The sequence below is a fragment of the Artemia sp. Qi Xiang Cuo genome, chromosome 13 (genome assembly GCF_049724085.1).
Source record: "Artemia sp. Qi Xiang Cuo chromosome 13, ASM4972408v1, whole genome shotgun sequence".
Classification (NCBI taxonomy): Eukaryota; Metazoa; Arthropoda; class Branchiopoda; order Anostraca; family Artemiidae; genus Artemia; species Artemia sp. Qi Xiang Cuo.
In genome coordinates, this window is record NC_142806.1 from 57,524,984 (window position 1) to 57,539,445 (window position 14,462).

At 34.6% G+C, this 14,462-nt stretch overlaps 1 protein-coding gene across 1 annotated transcript in view; it reads left to right on the top strand.

Annotated features, from left to right (window-relative positions):
• The window catches only part of LOC148945463 (angiotensin-converting enzyme-like), a 129,007-nt gene that overhangs the window by 72,976 nt on the left and 41,569 nt on the right, over positions 1–14,462 (top strand). The window contains exons 7-8 of the mRNA XM_089099407.1: positions 7,953–8,067; positions 13,507–13,659. Coding sequence (XP_088955533.1) covers positions 7,953–8,067; positions 13,507–13,659 — 268 coding nt within the window. The remainder of the gene's footprint in view (positions 1–7,952; positions 8,068–13,506; positions 13,660–14,462) is intronic.

A 14,462-nucleotide genomic window follows, 5' to 3' on the forward strand; every position in this document is an offset into this window, starting at 1 on the left:
TAGAACAGTTAAGCCTCAGCGTAAAAGGAAGGAATATGGGAAAGAGGGGAGCCCTTCTCATGTACAGGACACTAAATTCCAGTGCATTTTAAGCATTCACATTCTTCTTCACTTTCATTTGAAAAGAAAAAAACTTTGTTTTTTCAAATGAACAAACATACGCGAAAAAAACGCATGCATGACCATACCATCCATCTCGGGAATTCAATGTTTTTTAATTCAATTCATTTATAACCAGTCAAACAGTTTGTGGTAACGAACTGTAAGTAAGGAGCGACCCGGCTCAATGGTAACCGAAACTCTAAAAAACGGAATTTTGATACCAATAGATACATAAAAAGAATTAGATTTTAATTCTGATTTCAAATATATAAGTTTCATCAAGTTTAACTTTACCTATCAAAAGTTACACGCCTGAGAAAATTTGGCTGATTTTAGAAAAAGGTGAGAAGACCCCCTTAAAAATTATAGAAACTTAATGAAAGTCAAACCATCATATTCAGCGTATCAGAGAACCCTACTGTAGACGTTTCAAGCTCCTATCTACAAAAATGTGGAATTTTCCATTTTTTGCCAGAAGAAAGATCACGGAAGCGTGTTTATTGGTTTGTTTGTTAGTTTTTTTTCCCAGGTGTAATCGTATTGACCCAGTGGTCCTAGAATATCGTAGGAGGGCTCATTGGAACGGAAATTAAAAGTTCTAGTGCCCTTTTTAAGTGACCAAAAAATATGAAGGGCAACTAGGCCCCCTCCAACGCTCATTTTTTTATCAAAGTCACCCAATTAAAATTTTGAGATACCCATTTTGTTCAGCATAGTCGAAAATTTAATAAATATGTCTTTTAGGATGACTTAATCCTCCACAGTTCCCAGGGGAAGGGCTGCAAGTTATGAACTTTGCCCATTGCTTACATATTGTATTGGTTATTGAGAAGTATACAGACATTTTCAGGAAAGATTTTTTCTGGTGGGGGGGGCTGGAAGAGGGGTTTACTCGGGAGAATCTTTCCGTGGAGGATGTTTCTTTGGGGTAAGGGATATTTCTATAAAGGGGACGCCGGATTTCCAAGCATTATTTAAAAAACGATCGGAAATTAAATTAAAAAAAAAAACAAGTTTTTTCAATTGAAAGTAAGAAGCAACATTAGAACTCAAAACGAAAAGAAATTATTACGTATATGAGGAGGTTCTCCGCCAAGTCAATACCTCGCTCTTTACGCTACAGTTTTTTTTAGTGCTTTCAAAAGAGCTATCTATTCTAATTAAACGGCCTTTGTGATTCAGGGGTTTGTGAATTAAATTTTTTTTTAACTTTTAACATAAAGAGCGTGGTATTGACTAAGAGGAGAACCCCCTCATCTACTTAATAACAAATACGTAATAAAAAATAATAATAATAAAAAACAAGCGATACGGCTCAACAGTAATCGAAACTGTTAAAAACGGAATTTTGATGTCAATAAATGTATCAAAAGAATGGGCTTATTATGCTGATTCTAAATATATAAATTTTATTAAGTTTAGTATTATTCATCAAATTCTACGAGCCTGAGAAAATTTACCTGATTTTTTAAAGAGGGGTGAAACATCCCCTAGAAGCAACAGAATTTTAATGGAACTTACACCGTCAGTTCAGCGTATCAGAAAACCCTTTTTCTTGGGTTTCAAGCTCATATCTGCAGAAATCTGCAACTTTGTATTTTTCGCCAGAAGAAAAATATACGAATATAGAAGTTAATTACGTAAGTTAATTTGTAAATTACGTCAGAACCAAATTTAAAGACAGCCATTTACCAAAAGAAAAGTAAATTTTTTATGCAAACGTTGTTTACTTATTCAATGACGGTGAGCCAAAATAAAAGCTGCATTAACTAAAAAACGATCAGAAATTAAATAAAAAAAAACAAGTTTTGTAAAACTGAAAGTAAGGAGCGACATCAAAACTTAAAACGAACAGAAATTATTCCGTATATGAAAGGGGTTGTCCCCTCCTCAACGCCTCGCTCTTTACGCTAAAGTTTGACTCTGTCTCACAACTTTATTTTTTAAAACTATAAAAAACTTTAGCGTAAAGAGCGAGGCGTTGAAGAGGGGACAGCCCCTTTCATATACGGAATAATTTCTATTCGTTTTAAGTTTTAATGTCGCTCCTTACTTTCAGTTTTAAAAAACTTGTTTCTTTTTTATTTATTATATAAAGAAGTGTACAAGTCAAGAAAAGAGAGTGTAAAAGCAAGAAAAACAAAGGAATTAACAAAAAGAAAAATATGCTTCGACAGCTAAGAACACGGGACAAAACAGAAATGACCAAAAATGAGCAAAATCCTGGCATTTAGTAGAAAAAACAATAAAATGATTCTCATTAACTTCAGCTGGGCTTTTATGTCCAATACCTTTTATGCAGAAAAGAGTTACTTGCCCGCGTTGGTAGTTTCAACGAAATGCTCTACAAATCAAACAGTTCGTGGTAACGAACTGTAAGTAAGGAGCGACCCGGCTCAATGGTAACTGAAACTCTAGAAAACGGTATTTTGATACCAATAGATACATCAAAAGAATCAGGTTTTAATGCTGATTTCAAATATGTAAATTTACTCGTCAAAAATTACGCGCCTGAGAAAATTTGGCTGATTTTCGAAAAAAGGAGGAAAGACCCCCTAAAAGTTATATAACATTAATGAAAATCATACCATCATATTCAGCGTATCAGCGAACCCTACTGTAGAGGTTTCAAGCTCCTATCTACAAAATGTGGAATTTTGCATTTTTTTGCCAGAAGAAAGATCACGGATGCGTGTTTATTTGTTTTTTTTTCCCAGGGGTGATCGTATCAACTCAGTGGCCCTAGGATATCGTGGGAGGGCTCATTGAAATGGAAATTAAAAGTTCTAGTGCACCTTTTAAGCGACCAAAAAAATGGAGGGCAACTAGGCCCCCTCCCACGCTCAATTTTTTCCATGTCACCCGATCAAAATTTTGAGATAGCCATTTTGTTCAGCATATTCGAAAATATGATAAGTATGTCTTTTAGGATGACTTAATCCCCGAAGTCCCCAGGGGAAGGGCTGAAAGTTATGAACTTTACCCAATGTTAACATATAGTATTGGTTATTGGGTATACAGAGGTTTTCAGGGGGGATTTTTTCTGGTAGTGGGGGGGATGGGTCGGGGGTTATGTGGGAGGATCTTTCCATGAAGGAAGTTTTCATGGGGGAAAGGACATTACTATGAAGGGGACGCCGGATTTCCCAGCATTATTTAAAAAAAGATCAGAAATTAAATATAAAAAAAGAAGTTTTTTAACTGCAACAGCAGCAACATCAAAACTTAAAACGAACAGAAAATATTACATATATTATTGGGTTCACCCCCTAGTCAATACCTCGCTCTTTAAGCCAAAGATTATTTAGTACTTTCATAAGAGCTATTTATTCTAATTAACGGCCTTTGTGATTAAGCGGTCATTTTTAAAGAATTGGAACAAAATTCGAACTTTAGCTTAAAGAGCAAGGTATTGACTAGGGAGTGAACCTCCTAATATACGTATTAAAAATATATGAATATAGAAGTTCGTTACGTAAGTTAATTCCTAAGTTACGTATATTTATTACTAATAAAAACGTTTGTATATAAAATTAAACAAGTTTCAAGAAAGCCATTTAACCCAATAAAAGCAAAATTAATATGCAAATTTTGTTTTAATTATTCATTTACGGTGAGCCAGGATCAAAACCTGCATTAATTCAAAAACGTTCAAAATTTAAATAAAAAAAACAAGTTTTTTTAACTGAAAGTAAGGAACGACGTTAAAACTTAAAACGAACAGAAATTATTCCGTATATGAAGGGGCTGTCCTCTCCTCAATGCCTCGCTCTTTACTCTAAACTTTGACTCTTTGTCACAACTCTATTTTTTAAACATTAAAAAACTTTAGCGTAAAGAGTGAGGCGTTGAGGAGGGGAAAGCCCCTTTCATATACGGAATAATTTCTGTTCGTTTGAAGTTTTAACGTCGTTCCTTACTTTCAGTTAAAAAAACTTGTTTTTTTATTTAATTAAAAATAAAGGCAGTGAACATGCTTCCTCTTAAGACTATTTAAAAAGACCAGGTAGGAGCAGTAGAATAGCAACTGTTTGGCTATAATAACTGAGATCGGTATGCTCTACCCAGATTCAAGAAGGTAGAAGCTAGGAATGCATACGTAGCCCGGATCTTGCGAACATAATTCTTCAGTGCTAAGTTTGCAGTTTCTTCAAGATCCGTTCGAATAGAAATACCCAGCTAAGCAAGATTGCATGGTTATCTTCCAATTTACAATACGTTATTGCAATTTGCAATTACAAACCAAAAGAGACTTATTGAACAGCTGTTTACTTTGTAATTTACAGTAAAACAACTGTCTTATCACTGTTGTTAAATTAAAGAAGCCAGTTTTTTTAACTAAAAGTAAGGAACAACATTTAAACTTAAAACAAAACAAAAATTATTTTGTTGATGAGTGAATCTGTTCCTTTTCTCAATCCTCGGTCTTTCCGCAAAAGTCTTAAATTTCTTTAAAAATATTTCGTGTTCAAAATCAGCGACGCTTGTGTTTGAGTAGTCAAACAGTTCGTGGTAACGAACTGTAATTCTCAATAGTTACTCAATATAGTCTCAATAGCCTCAATAGTATCTCAATTCGGTTACTCAATAGTAACCGGAAATCTAAAAAACGGGGATTTTGATACCAATAGATACATCAAAAGAATCAAATTTTAATACTGATTTTAAATATATAAGTTTCATCAAGTTTGGTCCTACCCATCAAAAGTTACGCGCCTGAGTTTTGCTGAGTTTTACTGAAATTTTGGCTGATTTTCGAAAAAGAGGGGAAAGACCCCCTAAAAGCTATGAAATCTTAATGAAAATCACACCATCAGATTCAGCGTATCAGAGAACCCTACTGTATAGGTTTCAAGCTCCTATCTGCAAAAATGTGGAATTGTGTGTTTTTTGCCAGAAGAAAGATCACAGATACGTGTTTATTTTTTGTTTTTTTTTTTCCAGGGGTGATCGTATCGACCCAGTGGTCCTAGAATATCGCGGGAGGGCAAATTCGAACGGAAATTAAAAGTTCTAGTGCCCTTTTTAAGTGATAAAAAAATGGAGGGCAACTAGGCCCCCTCCCACACTCATTTTTTCCCAAAATCTCCCGATCAAAATTTTGACATAGCCATTTTGTTCAGCATGGTCGAAAATATAATAAATATGTCTTTTACGATGACTTAATCCCCCAAAGTCCCCGGGAGGAGAGCAGAAAATTATGAACTTTACCCAATGTTTACATATAGTATTGGTTATTGGGAAGTATACAGACGTTTTGAAGGGGGATTTTTTTCTGGTAGGGGGGGGGGGCGGAGTTTATGTGGGAGGATCTTTCAATGAAGGAAGTTTTCATGGGGGAAGGGACATTGCTATGAAGGGGGAGCCGGATTTCTCAGCATTATTTAAACAATGATCAGAAATTAAATAAAAAAATAAACAAGTTTTTCAACTGAAAGTAAGGAGCAACATCAAAACTTAAAACAAACAGTAATTATTAAGTATATGATTGGATTCACTCCCTGGTCAATACGTCACTCTTTAAGCCAAAGACTTTTTAGTACTTTCATAAGAGCTATTTATTCTAATTTACGGCCTTTGTGATTAAGGGGTCATTTTTGAAGAATTGGAACAAAATTCGAACTTTAGCGTAGAGAGTGAGGTAATGACTAGGGGGAGAACCCCTAATATACGTATTAAAAATATATGGATATAGAAGTTTGTTACGTAAGTTAATTCGTAAGTTACGTATATTTATTACAAATAAAAACGTTCGTAAATAAAATTAAACAACTTTTGAGAAAGCCATTTAACCAAATAAAAGCAAAATTAATATGTACATTTTTTTTAAATTATTCATGTACGGTGAGCCAAAATCAAAACCTCCATTAATTCAAAAATGATCAAAAATTAAATAAAAAAAAGTTTTTTTTAACTGAAAATAAGGAGCAACATTAAAGCTTAAAACGAACAGACATTATTCTGTATTTTAAAGGGGGTGTCCCCTCCTTAACGCCTCGCTCTTTACGCTAAAGTTAGACTCTTTCTCACAACTCTATTTTTTAAAACAATAAAAAACTTTAGCGTAAAGAGCGAGGCGTTGAGGAAGGGACAGCCCCTTTCATATATGGAATAATTTCTGTTCTTTTTAAGTTTTAATGTTGCTCCTTACTTTCAGTTAAAAAACTGTTGTTTTTTTTTATTTAATCTCTTAAAGAATCAAGACAAAAAGTCAAACTTCAGCGTAAAGAGCGAGTGGCGAGGAAGGGAGATGTGCCTCTCATATAGGCTACAGAATACTTTTCTTCCTTTCTTGGATTTTTCCTTCCTTTCCAAATAAATTAAAAAATTATAAATATAGAGTAAGTATAACGATTTAGCTTGTCCACATCATTTCAGATTCCAAATTCATTTATAAATTGGTTATATGCTTGGTCAAAATTATTATATTACGTACACGAGTATTTGCATACCCTGAAGGGGTGTGCGTAATGATAGAACAGGTGATGCCTAGAGTTCAAGAATGTATAACTATGCAGTGAAACTGAAGGTTTTTCTTCGAAATTGAACCTAAAAAATGTTTTCTTTTCTTAAGAAATAATTAATAATGACAGATTTGACAATTATAATGACAGATTTGAATAAAATGTACATTAAATACAATGGTAGATAACGATAATACCATCGCTCTTCAGCAGATCCTGTTTCAGCATCAGTGGTTGGTCTTAACTTGGTATATGAAGATTTATTACTAAAAGTGTTGCATATGAATTTGTTGAATCAGAGTTGCGAATCAGAGCGAAGAATTTGTTGAATCACAGTTGGTAAATAATTTTTGAAAGGTTTTACTGATTGTAAAGTTGTCGAAGAAACATTACTATCAGCCAATTTAAAAAAAAAAGTGTTGTATATGAAGTCTCAAATGGACACAGCTGTAAAAACATAATAGCTTATAAAATAGAATAGCTTATAAATATAAAGTAGCTTCAGCGTGAGATTTTTTTTTCCATGATTTAATTTGCTTGAAGATCCCCTTAAAAACTGCAAAAATTTAATAATTCAAGGTCTTGATAAATATAAATTAATGTTAAACAGATATATATTATAAAAGTGGTAAAAGTATTGTTCAGCTCATGACCAAAACTGTTCCTGCTGTCAATCGTAGGCTCCCATCTCTTCGAAGTAATATGGCATTTGTTTAGTAGTCCTTTCAGCTTCTGCACTTAGTGAAATCATACAGTTATGTAAAACTTTTTCTGAAAGTATTTATCCACTACCTATCTAAAGTTTTAACCTTGTTGTATTCATTTTATGTTGTAAATCACTTAAAATCTTAGACTTGTTTTAATTGTAAGTTTCACGATTTCCACAAAACAATTTTTAAGAACGAACTTATGGAAAAGCTGCCATGATATTTATAAAGAGCATAAAATAAGGAATCTAATGTTACTTTTTTCATTTTATTAGCACATTTCCTTAGAAGTGGTCAACCACAGCAAATTTACCGCATGGGGGTTGACCTTAAGGGGGGTTGAGTTGCATATTGTTTGAGTTGAAGAATGTAAATTCGATGTGAGTTAAGTCCATGGAGGTGAAATTGAGTGGGGTTGAGTTCCAGGGGGGTTGAGTAAAATCGGGATCGAGTTGAATGGGGGTTGAGTTGAACAGGGTTTAAGTTAAATGGGTTGAATTGAACGGGAGTTGAGTTACACGCGCACCGGTAGATATAGTGGTTCTACCGTAGTACTCTAGATCAGCAATTATATCATTTTAATGTTGCTTTTGTAGTAATTAGGCGCAAATTTGGAAAAAGTTTGAATTTTGTTGCTTCGAATTTTAGCATCCATTTTTCAACCCTTTCTAACATTTAGGAAACATGTGGGCACAAAGTTGGACAAATATTCTTGACCTTACTTTACCATTTCCTGAAAAACAATCAATTGATGTAACTGAGGCTATGGTAGATCAAGGATACACTCCCAGCAGGTAAGTTCTGATTTCTTTTTAAATGGCTTCTCAAAAATTCTATCAACTTGACATGCCGAATGCGTGTATAGTAGCTATGTTATAAAAAAAAGAAAAAAATTCTTATTTTATATACCATTTATAATGTTTTTAGTGTGTAAAACAAATACATCTGTGTAAGCTATTTAATTTTTGAAGTACTAAAAACGTGACACTGTGATGTAATATGTGGGAGGCTGAAGAAAGCCTCCTTTCTATTTAGGATAAAGCTAAACATGGCTTTAAAAATATAAAAATGTCGGTTTGAATTGAAGTAAGAATAACTTAAATATTAAAAAGAACAGAAACAAAATGATACCGTATTTTTACAGTGTTTATTTCTGAAAACCTGTGTTAAATTAGAACTAAACAACTTATGTTTGACCGAAGTAGTCAGGACTTCAGTATGGTGCAAAAAGAGGAAGCAAATTCCTACAGCCGTTATTTTGCCAAAATCTCTTAAGTATAGATGTCATATACTAACACAATTAGTCTCAGAAATAATCTTTTTATTTTCAAATAGTTCGTGGTAGAGAACTGTAAGTAAGGAGCGACGTGGTTCAGTGATAACCTAAACGCTAACAAATAGAATTTTGATATTAATAGATATAACAAAAGAATTGGATTAGTAAGCTGATTCCGAATATATAAGGTTCATTAAGTTTAGTGTTACCAATCAAAAGCTACAAGTCTGAGAAAATTTGCCTGATTTTCAAAAATGTGTGGCAACACCTCCTAAAAATATGGAATATTAATGAAAATCACACAATCAAATTTATTGTATCTGAGAACCCTATTGTAGAGGTGTCAAGCTTCCATCTAACAAAATGTGGAATTTTGTATTTTTAGCCAGAAGAAAGATCGCGGATGTGTGTTTATTTGTTTGCTGTTTTTTTCCCTTGGGTAATCGCATCGAACCAATAGTCCTAGAATATTGGGAAAAAGATTGTACAAACAGAAATAAAAGTTCTAATGCGCTTTTCAAGTGACCAAAATGATTGGAGGGTAACTAGCCCACCTCTCACCCACCTTTATATCTCAAGCTCGTCCGATGAAAATTTTGAGATAGCCATTTTGTTCAGCATAGCTGAAAAGCCCAGTAACTATCCCTTCGGGGATAACATGACCGCCAAAGTCCCTGAGTCAAGGTCCATAAATCATGAAATTTCCCCTTTTTTTACGTGTAGTATTTGTTATTGGCAAATATACAGACATCTGGGGGGGGGGGGTGAATTTTCTTCGGGGGGACTTTCCAGGCGGTTAATTTTCCTTTGGAAATGAAATGTCCATGGGGGATCTTTCCAAAGGAAATTTTAAACTGGGAGGATTTGACAGAATTCCTGTTCAAAATTTTGTTTTGTATTGTCTTACTTTCTCTTTGCAAATTCAATTTTGTATTTGGATATGTTTCGTGAATCATCCGGGGCTATTTTCAGCGTGCTTGGATTTCTGGGAAAAAAACTTCTACGGAAGATGGTATTTCCAGGAAGATCGGGAAAATGATTAGAAAGTAAAGTCTTTTCCAAATGAAATTATGCTAAGAAGAATTTTTCGGACTGAATCGTCTGCAAGAAATTTTATGGGAGAGAGAGGTTTTTAGCGAGGATGGAATTGTCCGGAGGGAATTTTACGGGGGGGGGGGAGAAAATGAATGAATGATACTTATTAACAAAACAACTTTCACAACATCAAACTACCGAATTTGTTGTTTTCTGTCAGGTACATTATAAAAAAGACATGACATTATCGGTACATCATAAACATTGTCGGTACAACATGTTTCTGTCAGGCACATCACTATATAACATTGTCGGTAAAACATTGTTGCTCTTTGTCAGATACATTATATGAACATACAGCGATGGTCCCGACTGGCCTGTCATTGAAAAACGCTAACAAACAAACTGATACATTAAAGTATAATAGTACAATTTTCATTTATTTAGGATTTCAACAAACACCGGCATAAAGCTCTTTCCGCAACGCTCAGTTCTTGCACCGATAGGACTTAAAACCGGAATTTTTGTGCTTTTGATCTAGGTAAACAGGGCTTTAGTGGGCAATAAGGGGTGGGGAGTAGATATTGATATCGTTGGTTACAACGTAGGTTATTCTTAAAATTAGTGCAAAGAGTAACACGTCGGGCTGCCAAGGTTGGCAGGCGGAATTCCTTGAGCAGGAGAATATAAGGCACTTTGCCCCAACTGTAAATAATTATCAGGGCTCTCTCTTGGGATAATTTCTAGCCTATTGGACTGATCCATCGTAGCGCAAAAATATCACACCAGGCAAGTATACTCAAGCAGTGGACGGATAAAAGGTATGTAACGGCGGAGAACTTGTGCTTCTGGGCATGAAAGCTTAGATAATAGGTTAAGGAGAGACAGAGATACACAAGCCTGTTTGAGAATAGAATAAACTAGGGCCTTCCGTTTAAAATCGCTCGTCAGTGTGACCCCTAAGAGTTTAGTTTTTGTTGTGGTTATTCCATTAGGTATTAGAATTGTAAACGATGGCTTTGATTTAAGAAAACTAATGGTCATAATACTAGTTTTACGGGAATTCACTTTCATTTTTGACTAGGCTCTTCCATTTGCAACGTCTTCGAGAATTTCCATTGCACTGCTCTTAATATTAATTCTGCACCTTTCAAGCAATGATATGTCATCCACGAACTTCCATCAATCCGCTGATTCATTAGCAAGATTGTTGATCATTATCAAAAATAGTAAAGGACCTAAAAGTGTACCCTGCGGAACTCCGCAAGAAATAGAGAGTGAACCAGAATAAACATTTTTATACTTAATAGCTTGACCTCTATTGGAAAGAAAAGATGCAATAATGTTGACTGGAAAATGTGGTACTTTAAATTCAGCAATTTTTCAACCAAAACATTATGACTAACAAGATCGAAATCTCTTGGAGGTCAATTAAAAGGAGATTGAGCCAAGTAACTGGCTCGTCAAGTACTTTATATACAGTATCGAGGAGACTGACCAGGTAATTTGCCGTTGATAAAACTTTTATGTACCTTAATCGTTGCTAACCAACACCTTTCTTCACTATAGGTGTAATGTATTCGTTTTTCCAACACTTAAGGAATGAACCACTAGTTGCTGTGTTAAAAATATCTGATAAATGTTTTAAAAGTTTATGAGGAAATGCTTTTACTAAATCAATCGGAATATTGAAGTTCTCTTTAGTTTAATATTTTTGCCTCAATATCAACAGGTTGTATTACTGGGATATCCTGATCTGGCTCTAGGGAGTACGGAATATTACATGAGAGAGGATGGAGGGTTTGTACAATAGCGGCGTGGTGTTTATTTAGTTAATTAGCTGTAGTTTCAGCGGGAACATCAAGATTAAACTCAACATTTTGGACTGTTTTACCAGTGATTTTCTTGAGGGTATTATACCTCTACTTCAATCGTGCTTTAAAGAGTTTTCTCGCTCTATTACGGTAATACTGGCCTGAAGCATACCGAATCTGCCTTTTCAGATATTTTCCTAGCAGGTTAGCTTCTTCAGTTTTTCCTTGGCGAAACAGTCTTAATTTTTGTCGGTTTAAATTTTTTCTTGTAACACTTCTATACGGCCTATCATTAGATTGATATGGTGTGCGTGTAATTGAACCACCGTATAAGCTTAACCACAAGCAACTGAACCCCTGTAACTGAACCACCGTATAACTGAACCACCGTGTAACTGAACTACCGTGCAACTGAACCCCCGTATAACCGAACCCCTGTATAACCAATATAGTTAGAATTATTTCTTTTTCATCTCTGGAAAATGGAGTGAATAATAATTGATAAGCTTTTCTTGGAAAATTTCGGATTTCTTATAGCCAAACTTGAAGGGTCTTTTCACGGAGAAGTTTCCCATAAGGGGAAGGAATTTTTCATGGAAGGTGAGCCAGATTTTCCGGCATTATTTGAAAAACGGTCAGATATTAAACAGAAAAACAAGTTTTTTTTTCAACTGAAAGTAAGGAGCTACATTAAAACTCAAAACGAACAGAAAGTATTCCGTACCTGAAGGGGTTGCATTCCTCCTCAATTCCTTTCTCTTTAACCTAAAGTTTGACTGTCTTTCCAATTTTATTTAAGAATGGCTCCTGAAACACAAAGGTCCTTTGATTAGATTTTTTAACGTGCTAAAACCTTTAGCATAAAGGGCAAGGTATTGAGGAGGAGTGCAACCCCTTCATATACGGAATGGTTTCTTCTCATTTTGAGTTTCAACGTAGCTCCTTACTTTCAGTTAAAAGAATCTGTTTTGTTTTGTATAAGAAGAATGCTCAATAATAATCGCAACTTTATGATGAAATTTCGAAAAATATTTGAATCTATGTATAGATTTAAAAATAAAACGGTTATTGGTGCGAACTCACTTGCATTGACAAACCAAAGATTGTGAATCTGGAAGAGTGAAAAATGCGCATGTAGAATTTAAAATACTGGACGTTATGGTGTTTATCTAATCAGTAAGATAGATGGCACTTATGTAGTTCGTAATAAAGAGCATTCTTAGAAGTAGAAATTTCTGTGAAATTCTAAAAAAAAATTTATTGCGGGTTGAAATTCAAGAATTCTGAAATACGTTGTTGATATTAGCTACGAAATTCTCTTGAGTTCTATTTTGAAGTTTGGGAGTGTCTAATTTGCTTAAGGTTAGTAATAATCACCAAAATTTTTGTTCGAGTAGTTGTGACCCTGACGTAAACAAAGTCAATCTGTGACGGTAAATGAAGCCGACATGCTTCATCGTGTACTGGCCTCTGTTGGCTTTACGCTACAATGAGTTGTTGGCAGTAGCAGTATTCTTCCCGGAATAATGAACTGTTGTATTGTGCCAAATTGAAGTAATCACTTCTATGACCACCACTAGGTAGGTTTAGTGCGCATAGATTCAAGTGGAAATTATACCCCTCCTCCTCCTTTTATTTCTTCTCTGCCTTGAAAACTTTAAATTTGCCCAATCGCTTCCTCCCGCAACAGACTCCTACGTATGCATCGCATAGAAAGCCAATTCTTAAAAGCAGCTCTTTTAGCAGTATTGCATATTAGAAGGACTTAGTAGACGATACAGTTTCTTTGGTTTTTTTAGAGTCTATCAGTGACAGTAATAAGCTGGTCTATTTCATTAGATGAAATTTGCTTTTTCTTAACCATTCTTTTAAACTTCTAAAGCATAAATAGTCAAACAGAAGAAATTGCCAGGCCAAATCACAATGAAGTCATACAAAAAAAAAATAAATAAAGAAATTAAAAGCTTGTATATATTTCGAGTAAGTATTTTGCGGTTCCAGGTTAAAACGCATTCGTTACTACTGGTCTAATATTCAAGCTTAAAATCAGAGATCGTAGATAGAAGTACGAACGTCTAAAATTCTATTAAGTACTCAATATTTTTTAGGGTATTCAAAATGGCAGACGATTTCTTCGCATCACTGGGCATGAAATCTGTACCAGAAGAGTTTTGGGAAAAGTCGATGCTATGGAAGCCAGAGGATCGTGATGTTGTATGCCATGCTTCTGCTTGGGATTTTTGTGACAGGGGAGATTTTAGGTAAGATTTGAATTCTTGTTTGGAGTTTTTACATGAAAAGTTAAAGTTTTACTTAACGTGGTTTATAGTCTAAAGAATTCGTTTGACTATTAAGAGCAATCTGGATTTCTGAATTTCTGGATTTCCTATATCCGCAGTATAAATGAGGTAAAGGAGTGGCCCTAAAATTGACACCTGTGGAATTCTGCTAGTTATTAGGTGCTCTCGTGATGTTTTTGGTTCAACTATAGCGACATGTGACCTATCTGATAGATATGACTCAATCCAACTAACAATCCACGGTGGAAATTTATGATTCTTGAAGTTTATGGAAGTTTATTGCACAACTTCGAAAAACCCTTTCAGCTTTAAAAGATAGGTGACCATGATCAACTTGAGCTGGAACATGTCTCCTTACTATAAGAGGTGTTACCCACCATGCTAGTGTGGGTAACACTAGCAGTAAATAAGATTTGAATTCTTGTTTGGAGTTTTTACATGAAAAGTTGAAGTTTTACTTAAGGTGGTTTATAGTCTAAAGAATCCGTTTGACTATTAAGAGCAATCTTGATCTGTGAATTGGAGTTTCTGTGAAGAAATAGAGCTGAACCTAAAGATGATGACCAGTTCTAAAATATATAGAGCTTGTGAAAAATATTTACAACTATTTAGCCTATTGGCTAGCCTATTAGCCTATTGCCTATAGCCTATAGCCTATTAGCCTATTGGCATGTAGTCAAAATTTCAAACATATCGTGACCTACAGCTAGTACATTAATTATTAACTGTATTAACTAAATGTATCCATGGTTACATTTATATTA